The following is an 11,726-nucleotide window of genomic DNA, read 5'->3' as shown; positions in this document are numbered from 1 at the left end:
TTAGGACTAATTTCTTCCCGGAAAGGGTTGTCAGGCATTGGAAGGGGCTGTCCAGGAAGGTGGTGGAGTCACTGTTCCTGGAGATATTCAAGGTATGACTGGACATGGCACTTACAGAATCATAGAATTTTAGGGTTAGAATGGACCTTACAGATCATCTAGTCCCAACCCCCCCTGCCATGGGCAGAGACACCTCCTCACTAGATCAAGTTGCACAAGGCCTCATCCAGCCTGGCCTTGAACATCACCAGGGTAGGGCCAGCCACCACGTCCATGGGCAACCTGTTCCAGTGTCTCACCACCCTTATAGCAAAATTATTTTTTTTAATAGCTAACCTAAACTTTCCCTCTTTCTCAACTCAATTTGAACCCGTTACCCCTTGTCCTATCATTTCAGTTCCTAGCAATGAGTCCCTTTGCTAGGGACTTCGTGGTCTGGTCCAGCTGACAAGGTGGTGATCAGTCACAGGTTGGACTTGATGATCTCAGAGGTTTTTTCCAGCCTAAATGATTCTGTGATTCCACATGCATCTCACCAGCAGAGAGCAATGCAGTGGGAGCTGGGATGCTTAACTTCCCCTTGTCCTATCATTTCAGTTCCTAGCAATGAGTCCCTTTGCTAGGGACTTCGTGGTCTGGTCCAGCTGACAAGGTGGTGATCAGTCACAGGTTGGACTTGATGATCTCAGAGGTTTTTTCCAGCCTAAATGATTCTGTGATTCCACATGCATCTCACCAGCAGAGAGCAATGCAGTGGGAGCTGGGATGCTTAACTTTCAGCATCCTCATTTGAAAATGTGCAGGAGTGGTTCTGTGCCCCCACCCATGTGTTCATCAAACCCTGTGACGGTTTGTTCTTGTCTTGGGACTGTTACCCCTACAGCCCCAGATTTCTGTGGAAGCACACTACTAAACCTCTGTACTTGCTGCTGCACTCTCAGTTGAATGCACTTCAGTAAAGCACTGTGAGATGGCCAGAGCAGATGCCAGTGTCTTCTTGAGAGCTGTTCAAACCCTGTGATGAGAATGGGCTGACATTGCATCAGGAACTCAGAAGCCAGAGACCTGTGCAATGAATGCTCTTAACCCTCCTAACCCTGAAGCTAGTCTTCTCATGCAGCAGACTTCAGAACACACTGAGTTCCCTCAGTGCTGCAGAGTGAACTGTATTGGCAGGCTGTGGGTTCTGAACTGTTCTGACCTTTGTGTGCTCAGACCCTCCTCCTGCTAAAGGCCTTCAAATGGGCTGGCCAGAAGTCTTTGATAGAGGATATTTAAGAGGGGGAGAAGGAGTACAAGGAGAAGAGGGAGATTAGGGGCAGGCATGCAGCACCATGCCAAAAAGGTCTTTTGACCCATCTAGCCTATCCTTTGTGTTGTGGTAAAGAGTATAAAGATGTTTGCAAAATGTGCTACAATTTAAGCTCATGAGCGAACATAACACTCGCTCTGAGTTTTCCATCCATGATTTTTTTTTTAATAGTAAACTGTTATGCACATATATTAGTTACAGAGTATCATCCCCATTATTGGATGGGGAAATTGAGGCAATTAATACGGTGCCTCACCAAGGTTACCTGAGGAGGCTGTGGCACACCAGGCACAAGGGACTATGAGAGCCTGCAAAGCTGCCTGAACAGCTCTGGACAAATCTCAGTTTTTGGAGAAATACTCCATCTGCTGAAAAGCACCAAGAAAGGTTGGTGCATGCACTAGCTGGCAAAATCCTATCTCACTCAAGTTGGGGATCTGTTTTAATAGCTCTTTATTTTTTAAATCAACTAATTTTCATTAAAACATGAGATGTGCGTCCTAAAAGGTACATCAGCTATAATTTTGGAATTAATTCTGTATTTTTTGTATAGCATGGAATGACAGAAAGGTTTGGGTTGGAAAGGCCTTAGAGCTCATCCAGTTCCACCTGCTGCCGTGGGCAGGGACACCTTCCACTAGACCAGGTTGCTTTAAGCCCCATCCAGCCTGGCTAGGAACATTTCCAGGAATGGGGCAGCCACAGCTTCTCTGGGTAGTCTGTGCTGGTGCCTCACCACCGTCACAGGGAACAATTCCTTTCTAACATCTCCAAGCCCTTGTAAATAATCTCTCTCCATCTTTCTTGTCAGCCCTTCAGGTACTGGAAGGCTGCAATTAGGTCACCCCAAAGCCTTCTCTTTTCCAGGCTGAACAGTCCCAATTCCCTGAGTCTTTCCTCCTAGCAGAGGTGCTCCATCCCTCTAATCAACTTTGTGCCTCCTCTGGACTTGCTCCAGCAGGTCCATGTCCTTCCTGTGCTGAGGACCCCAGAGCTGGAGGCAGCACTGCAGGTGGGTCTCACTTGAGCAGAGCAGAGGAGCAGAATCCCCCACTCACCTGTTGCACACACTGTGGGGATCAGCCCTGTACACAGTTGGTTTCTGGGTGCCAGAGCACATGGCCAGGGCATGTCCAGCCTCTCACCCACCAGCATCCCTAGGTCCCTCTCCCCAGGGCTGCTCTCCATCTGCTCATCCCCAGCCTGGATCGATTGCAGGTGTTGCTTCAGCCCAGGTGCAGCACCAGCACTTGGCCTTGTTAAACAGCATGAACTTCCCATGGGACCACTGCTCGAGCTTGTCCAGGTTTTGAAACAGATTGTTTATTTGTTAAATCATTAACCTAAAATAAAAATCTCAGAACCTCAAATAATTTCCATTTCCACTGTTGCGTGGTGTTCACTGCAGAATGCAGATTTGTTTATGCTAGGAGTGTCACACTTTTTCCCTTTAAAACAGTTACAGAGGAAGAAGGGCCTAGAAAACAGTCATTCCATGGGAGTAATCCCAGTGAATGCAGTAGGCTCAGTTCAGTTCTCTGGTGCTCTGCTTTTATGCCGATGTAGCTGTGTTGGCAGAGAGGCAGTGCCTTGGGTGTGTGAGCATGGAGCAGCCGTGCCAGTCTGGCTCCTTGATGCATGGGATCTCAGATGGAGTGCTGTCATCAGGACTTGCAGCATCCAGCTCTTCCTGACGGTGTGCAAACTCTCGGTCATGGCAGTGTTTTGTAAACACAGGTCTCTGAGCAGCACCACTTCCCCTTGCCAGATATTCCTGCTTTGCAGTGCTGCAAGAAACCAGCAGATAATTGACTTCCTAAAAAGACAGCAGGATGGACGTGTGGTGTGGAAGGCTGCTCTGTATGGGTAGATGATCATGCTTACAGGAAGCCCTGCTCATTCTCATGCAGGGAGAGCAGAGTAATATTGGACTTTCCAGAACAGCCTGTCTGTCACTGTGTGTTGCATTAAATAACCAGACTGATTAGGATAGCTATGGTCACTGAGCAGGGAAGGAAGTGCTTATTCTTCCAGCTGGACTCCAAGTCTCCCTTGAGAGGTGGTGTTTATAAAGAAAGGACCTATCCATCACAAATTAATGCCTTAAAAGTTAGTCAACCCTTCCTCTCCTTCTAAGGTTTCCTCATCCAGCTCTTGCTCCACAGAAGGAAAGTTTCAGATAGAGCTTGGTGGACAGTTTCTCGGTTTCCACAGAACTGCTCTTGGATACATAGAAAACCAGTGCTTGAATCAACATCTGGAAGCGTGTTTTCTCTCAAAATAAATACTCCATTCTGCTGCCTCTACTCAGAGACTCCTCATGTTTTCAGGACTTGTAAATCAAGCACCAGCTGGCTCTTGCAGGAGAGGTAGAGGCTGAAATTCCTTTTGTTTTGGCCATATTTCTCACCTCTTTGCATCATCTTCCCTGGCTCCCTCTTCTCCTGAGTACCTAACATGTTTGTTTCCTCCTACAGGGTTTGGCCTTTGTTTGTCCTCCAAAATCTACCTCAGGTACCGGGAGACACTGAGATGGTGGTGGTTAGCCCCTTTGGGGCACTAGCCTTGTAGCAGGGAGCAGGTTGAGTCACCGTCTTCGAGACCCCAATTCAGTCATGTCATTTCCTGTCTTGCTCAAACCAGACATATTCTTGACTCTTCAGGTCCTTCAACTCCTTCTTGGGGACCTGGAAGGGTCTTCTGCTGTGGTACTTGAGTGGAGTCTGTCACTGTGGGATTTGGCAAGGGATGCCACATGGCCCATCACATGACCCATCATTAGGGTTCATGATGTACAAGTGATGCAAAATAGAAATAATTTCAAATATATTAACCTGTTAGGAGAAAAAAATAAGTCCCTTTTTGGTTATATAATATGCAAAGGGTGGTCTTGGGATGTCTAAAATGTATCTTCAGCTGTAGGTGTGAATGTACAATGTCAATGTTTTCTTTTCAAAATGCGTAGGTTGGTTGCTGCTTTTCTTGCCACTGCCAGTTTCTGCTACCATATGTTCTACTTTTGCAAAACCTTTAGCACTGTTAACTTGGCTTAATGTAAACAGATGATGCTGCATCTTACCTTTCTAAATGCTGCTGTAGAGGCACCACCTGGAATGCTGCAAAGGCTGTAGAGGCACCACCTGGAATCCTGCATGTGTGGCTGGTCTTGCCTAAACTATGCGGGAAGCTCTGTCTACCCCACTTTTTCTTCCAGTTGTTTGTCTTCAGAGGAAAAAGATATGAGGGATTTCCAGTGCCAGACAGAATGGGGGTGTGAAGAAAAGTGGTGCCACCTGTGCAGTTTAGTGTTCAGCTGGTATCTCCAGAAGGCCAGGCTTGGCCAGGTCTTCATCTCACTCTGTGTCTCTCTTGCAACCAGAACGTCAATGCAGGCGAGGGGAGTGAGTTCACCGACAGTGGCATCGAGGGAGCAGCCACCGACACTGACCTGCTTTCTAGACGCTCCAATGCCACCAACTCCAGTTACTCCCCAATGGCCAGTCGGGCCTTCATCGGCAGCGACAGCGGCAGCAGTTCGGCAGGCGATGGGCTTCGCCAGGGTGTGTATGAGAACTTTCGTCGGGAGCTGGAGATGAGCACCACCAACAGTGAGAACCTGGAGGAGGCTGGCTCTGCCCTCAGCGATGAGCAGAGCAGCGGCACCCTCAGCTCCCCGGGGCAGTCCGACATCCTGCTGACAGCTGCCCAGGGCACCGTGAGGAAAGCTGGTGCTCTGGCAGTGAAAAACTTCCTGGTGCACAAAAAGAACAAGAAGGTGGAGTCAGCCACACGCAGGAAGTGGAAGCATTACTGGGTTTCCCTGAAAGGTACAGAGAAAGCGTGCTTGGGTTTATCCAGGTGGGCATCTGCGGTGTCCTGTGGGTTGTGTGTTGCTGGAGATGACAAAACCAGTAGCCTGGACTCATAACGAGAGCTACTGTGTACTTCAGTATAATCAACAGAAAATATGAGGAAGTGTTCCTGTTGTTTTTCAGAGGAAGTTTTATTTTGTTGTTGCTGATGTGCTCATATTTATGGCATGTATGCAGTCCAAAACATGTGATTGTGCTGCACAGCAGGGGGGTTCTTACCCTGCTGGCACCACCTAGAGTGGCTTCTCTGGGCACTGGGTGTTCAAGAAACATGTCCATGTCTTGCTGACAAACTCAGCATCTGTGTGCAGCTGCAGGCACATGACGGTGGTGGTTTGCTGGTGTTGACAGCAACCCGTGTTCAGACATGGCTCTGCCACGGTGTGTGTTCCTCTTGCACCTCTGGGGCTTAGTGCCATGGACTTCTCCAAGAGGTACTCATGAGTATAAACACCCATCGAGTTGCAGCACATTCACAGTGTGGACAGGAGCCTGTGGTTTGGTCGTCGAGGCTGGCTTGTGGCTTGGGACACATTGGCTCTGGCTGTGTCACCCATCCTGTGTTGGGCAGCCCTGATGGCCTCCTCGGCTGCCTGGGACAGAGACCCTTTGCAGTTCCTGCTGGGGGCCTGAATGCTTGTAAGTGCCATAAATGTTAATGAGCAGTGAAACTCAGGAGTTAGTCTCCTGATGTGTCCTCTAATTGATCTTCATGTGGCTCATCAGCAGTAAAACAGGAAGTCACAGTTTTGGGACTGGCCTCACTCTCCTCTGCCATGCCCGGAGCAAGGGTAGGCAGAGCTGTGTCTCCTGCTGTGGGTAGGATCACCCAGAAAGTTCAGAGTGGTTAAACCCTGTCCTCCCCACAGAGTGCTTTTATAGGGCACTTGTTCATTTTTAATTTGCAGCGCTGTTTTAAAACCAGCAGCAAAGTTAGGTGCCAGCTCTTCTGGCAGAGGAGGGAGGGAGGGTGAGGGCAGGGGGCAGCCCTAATCCCCTGGGAGGGGGGCCCTGTGGCAGGAAGGTCTTGCTGTGAGGAGCAGGCAAACAAAGGGCCATCTGGGAGGAAAAAGGGGAAGGATGAGCAGGGAGGCAATGTTGTTTTGAAATGTTTTGACTCAAGTGGAGTGTTAGCGCCTCAGATTGCTGTGCCTTAATACTGTCAGTGTTTAACCGAGGCTTTGAAGTTAACAGCTGCCATTGTTTGGCTGCAAATAGTTTTCTGAGAGGCTGGGGACCGCATCCCTGTCCAAGGAGAAGGCTGGTTCCAGTGCAACAGAAACTGTGCCAGTTTAAAAACCGCTGGAGATGATGTGGGTAGATGGGAAAGAAGGAGACCCTTTTTTCTTTTAAACTCCCAAATTTCAGACTTGCTATATACTTTTTTTCCTTCCCCCAGAGAACTATAAACATTATTTTATAGCACCAAGCAGGTTGTTTGCTGTCACCCAGCTAACACGTGTTTTTATTTGGGGTTTTTGTCCATCAGTCTTAGAGCAAGCACAGCTCATTCCAGCCCATATTTCTTCCAGTTATTGTCTGTATCCAGTAATTAAATCGCTTGATCTTTGCCTTGCAGGGACTGTAGCAGCAGCTGCAGAGGCTGAGGCCAGGCCATGGAGGTTTGCCTGGGGGCCTGTCTGCTCCCAGGGCTGGCTCTCAGCTGGCTGTCACCCTCAGGGGACACACAGTCTCACGCCTGCCTTTGGTCCCCTGAGTGGGACGAGGTGGCTGTGGAGAACCCCCACTTTGGGACTTGTTAAATATTTCTCATCTGGGGCTGTGTTTTACTGCCTGTGACTTTCTCAGCTGGTGCCTGCAGCTCTGTTTTAGCAATCCTAGGGAGAATAAACCAGCCTGCTGGGTCAGGGTTTGATGTACCTTCCAGCTTATGGTGTGCCCCCTTGGCATGGAAACCACCCCCTTGTTGTGCTAAAAAATGGTCAGTTGCTGGTGTTCTCTACTGTGAGGCTGAAAACCTGGGCAGGCCCTGGCATATCCTTCCTAATCCCTGTGACAGTGCATTTGTAGTCCCAAGGATCAGAGCTGAATAGATGCAAGGAGGCCATTGCATTTACATGTACTGGTTGCTAATACACAATGATCTTTTGCAGGATGCACGTTGTTCTTCTATGAGACTGATGGCAGGTCTGGCATTGACCACAACAGCATCCCAAAGCATGCTGTCTGGGTGGAGAACAGCATCGTGCAAGCTGTGCCTGAACATCCCAAGAAGGACTTTGTCTTTTGTCTCAGCAACTCCCTTGGCGATGCTTTCCTCTTCCAGGTTGGTCTGGTTTGAGGGTTGTACAAAGTTGTTCTCGTGTTCTGTCTCAAATGAAGGAGGACATCTTAGCTCTGATGAAGTCAATGCAAGAATCCTGCTGACTCCAGTAGGTTTGGGATTTTCCTGTGGCAGTGCTGGAAGGCTGCAATTAGATTGCCTTGGAGCCTTCTCTTCTCCAGGCTGAACAATCCAAATTCTCTCAGCCTTTCCTCGTAGCAGGGGTGCTCCATCCCTCTTATCACCTTGGTGCCTTGTCTGGACTCACTCCCAACAGATCATGTCCTTTCTGTGCTGGGAAGACCCCAGAGCTGGTGGCAGCACTGCAGGTGGGTCTGAGTGGGGCAGAGGGGCAGAATCCCCTCTCTCACTCTGCTGCCCACGCTGCTTTTGAAGCAGCCCAGGATCTCTGCTTGCACTTTTCTATGGAAAAATCTCATAGAATTGATGGCGGTGGATGCCAAATACTGAAAAGGTCACATCCAGTACATTTCTTTTGTGGTACATGGGGCCTTATTCATTAAAAGCCCTGTCTCATTATGCCATGGGTAGAGTTTTGTGTAGTTTTGTGGGGAAAAGCAAAAATGAGCCTTTTCAAATGAGAACAAATCATTTATATTGCTTTACAGAAGTATTTCATGCCATGTCCCTTCTGCCACAGAAGCTGTGCATGGCTAGTGAAGCAGAAGAGGAGAAAGGAGTGGGTTTGGGGGTGAAGGGGACCAGCTGCATCACTGGAGCAACGCGTGAGGGACCCGTAGGTCCCTTAACATGTTGTAGGGCTTACTGTGCTGCCCTCAGAGCCATGCCCCTTCCCTACTCATGTCACACACATCTGTCCACACACAGCACAGTGAGGTAATGGCAGGTTTGGTGAGGAGAAACCACAGGTCTGCAGAAGACTACTTCTGTCCTCTGGAGACTGTGTACGCAGGGAGAAAATAGAGTTGCTTTGTGATGCCTATAGATACTGGACATCTCTTAACAAGCCTTCCCACTGCATTGCACCTAGAGACATCACGTACCTCCTACGTGGTGATGCCTTGCTCAGTCAGTTCTGATTGTGCCCACACAAATCCAGCACTCACTGATGTCACATGTGTTTTCCAGGAGCTCAGAGCACCTTGTGACACCACATACTGATGTATCAGATGTTTTTAGCTTGTTTATGTGGTCCTTTCCGCTGAGAAGGGCTGTGATTCCCCTTGCCTACTCATCTACCAGAAGTCTTCAGCTCCTAAAATCCACTCCAGATTCTTTTTTTCCCCTCCCTCTGTCCAGGAAACCAAAAAGAAAACCGAATCTAATGGTATACAGATAATATTTTAAAATTTAGTAAGATGAAAAATAGGACCTTTTGCTGTTAGGATTTAGCTAGGAATTAACAAAACATGACATCTCATTCTAAGTCCAGTGCTACTCTCTTCTTTGCTGAGGATGAAGGTTTCACCACTTGACTATAGGCAAAATGTCTCCCATTCTGCAAACCTCTCTATTTCCAACAGAATTACTCAGCAACGGGGGGCTGAACATATCTTCAGTAGTGGCCATAAGATATTGTAAGCCCCTGTCTGAATGTGAGCTTGTTAATGGCATTGCCTAGGAGGCAACCTGACCAAGTGCCAACTGAAGACAAGAAAACTGGGAGTAAGAGGTCGGTCATTCCGGTGTAAATCCTATGTGCTGCTTAGGACTTCTAACCTGAGTTAAGGAAAGCAATGTCATTCTGGGACATGTGTGTTTCACTTACTTCAGTACCACAAAAGGTTTGGGAGCATCAGCCCCAAGTCCAGCCTGTGCATATGTGATTTCTAGAGTCAGGCTTCTGTGGGAGTTTCTCCTTGGTTCTGTAAGCCATGTCCTTTGCTGTGAGTTGTGACCGCAGTGAGGATGACCTTCCTCATCTATGCCAGCAACTGGAGAAGTCATGCTGTGTTATTTATTAATAGATCAGGTGTCATCAGAAAGTTTAATTGGAACAAGGTGTTTTGGCACCTTGCTATTTTTCCAGCCAGGGGCCAAATACCAGTGTGATCATTGCTACAGGCTGACACTCAGAATTCCTCTGCAACCCTGAGCTTGCTGTGAAGTTTGTTTTATAACCTGCTATAAAAAGGAATGGAGTTTAGTGAGAAGCTTAAGAAGACTGACGACTTATTTTGAAAGTCTGGAAAAAATGCTTTGAGATAGCTTTCTTTCTGTGGCAAAAGCCTCTAATCAGAGTATTGTCCTCTTCCAGAAAAATATACTGGTGCCCCATGCTCCAGCCTCGTACTCTATAGAATGGTTTGGATTAGTAGAGACCTTAAAGATCACCTCAATCCACACACCTGCTATGGGCAGGGACACCTTCCACCAGACAAGATTGCTCCAAGCCCTGTCCTACCTGGCCTGGAACACTTCCAGGGAGGAGAATTGTTCCCTTTTCCTGAACTGTTACTTACATGCTTGGGAAGGGACAGTACCAGAGCTGTAAAAATCATGCTGAATCTGCCTTTAATGATACCAGAGTTGTCTTCAGAGTACTGTGTGTCTGGCAGAAGTGCAAAGCTTGTTTGTCTGTGCACCATATTAAAGCTACTCATAGTTATCATGGTCATATTTTATGCCATGGATTTATTACTAACTGTTGCATGCCAGAAAATCCTCCATCCTGGGAAGAGCACAGAGGCTGGTGCATTCCTTTCTGTAATGCTAGGAGTTTGGAAAGCATTGTTAAATGCTGAGCTACAAATTACGGCAGCATTGCTTTGGAGGAGAAAGGTTATTCCTGAGACCTTGCTGGGAAGCACTGTACAGCTGCAAAGCACAGATATAGGTGTAATTCCACGTGCTGAATGCCTGGTGCTGAGTTAAAAATGGCCTTCTTAGAATAATGGGTTTTATTGCTTCTGTTGTGAGTGGATTTAAGGCTTTGAATCTTGAGATCAAATGGAAACTCCTTGGAATTGCATTTGTTAATCTCCAATCGATTTTAAAGAGGATCCTGACACCTTTTCTCCCTCTTTTCCCCTCTTCAGACCTCTAGCCAGACTGAACTAGAGAACTGGATCACAGCGATCCATTCAGCTTGCGCAACAGCAGTGGCCAGGCAGCATCACAAGGAGGATACTGTCAAGCTCCTGAAAACAGAGATTAAAAAGCTGGAGCAGAAGATTGATATGGATGAGAAGATGAAGAAAATGGGTGAAATGCAGCTGTCCTCTGTAACAGACTCCAAGAAGAAGAAGACCATACTGGATCAAGTAATCTCTCTTGCTTATGTGAAAGAAATCCCTAGCAAGTGTTTAAGGCTTTCTTCAGATTAATGGTACCTCTGTCTGCTCCCACTGTGCTATTTGCACACTGGCAGGGCTCCCCAGAGCAGGTGGGACATGTGTTGTCAGGAGAGCTGTGCTGGCTGCCCTATCTGCACTATTTCTTCAAGCATTGTGCACTAAGGTACAGCATGGGCTGTCTTCTGGCCTCCATGCAAGGGATTTGGATAGCCACTGAATGAGGGATTTAGAGGAGTGAAGAGGATACCAGATCATGCATGGCAGCAGGATGCCTTAGGGAACAGCTGCTCATAGACTGACAAACACTTCTGCTGCTGTTGCCTTAAGTGTGGAAGAGGCTGGTTCTTCTGCTGGCAGATGGGATGAAGAAGCCATCCCTGGTTTCTGCTTGTCACAAGGGCCTGCCTTGACCTCATGATTGCATTCCTGGCTTCCCCTTGGGCCTGCTCCTCCTGCCTTCAATAGCCAACGTAGTTGGGTTTCAGAAACAGAGAGCCTCGAGCAGATGTCTCTCCTGCTGCCACAGCAGTACCTTATTTTAGGAAACTAACATATGGCTCCTGCTTCACTATTTGTAGTTCTCTTACCACGACTGCCAAATCTGCCTGTAGTGCAAACCATGAGGAGTGACTGGGACAAAGCTAAAGGGATTTCCTGCCCTTGGAAGCCCATGAGAAGAGGGGACAGGGATAAAAGGCACAGAGATACCTCAGTTGAAAATGCTCCAGTCAAAGGCTGTCAGTCATAGTGAGAGAGCAGTGCAGTCTCTTTCTCTTTGTGTAACTGAGTTTTTCTGGATGCTTTGAAATTGTTTCCTATCAGCTATTTGAATTATTTTAATAAGTCCTTACATGGGCTGATTACAGTGCTCTTACCCTGATCAGATTAATTATCCCCAGTGCACGACACTTTCTTCAAGTACAAGGAGCTGTGTTGATGCTTACAGCAATGCTATGGCTGCAACTGCTGATTTGGGATGC

General features: G+C 47.7%; 1 protein-coding gene across 1 annotated transcript in view; it reads left to right on the top strand.

Moving 5' to 3' along the window:
* TIAM1 (T-cell lymphoma invasion and metastasis 1) overlaps positions 1–11,726 on the top strand; it is a gene marked incomplete at its 3' end in the record, with an annotated part of 89,089 nt that overhangs the window by 19,683 nt on the left and 57,680 nt on the right. The window contains 3 exon segments of the mRNA XM_009076479.1: positions 4,692–5,139; positions 7,299–7,471; positions 10,489–10,713. Coding sequence (XP_009074727.1) covers positions 4,692–5,139; positions 7,299–7,471; positions 10,489–10,713 — 846 coding nt within the window.

Source organism: Acanthisitta chloris, unplaced genomic scaffold (genome assembly GCF_000695815.1).
Source record: "Acanthisitta chloris isolate BGI_N310 unplaced genomic scaffold, ASM69581v1 scaffold446, whole genome shotgun sequence".
In the NCBI taxonomy this organism is placed as follows: Eukaryota; Metazoa; Chordata; class Aves; order Passeriformes; family Acanthisittidae; genus Acanthisitta; species Acanthisitta chloris.
This window is presented reverse-complemented; position numbering and strand designations above follow the sequence as displayed.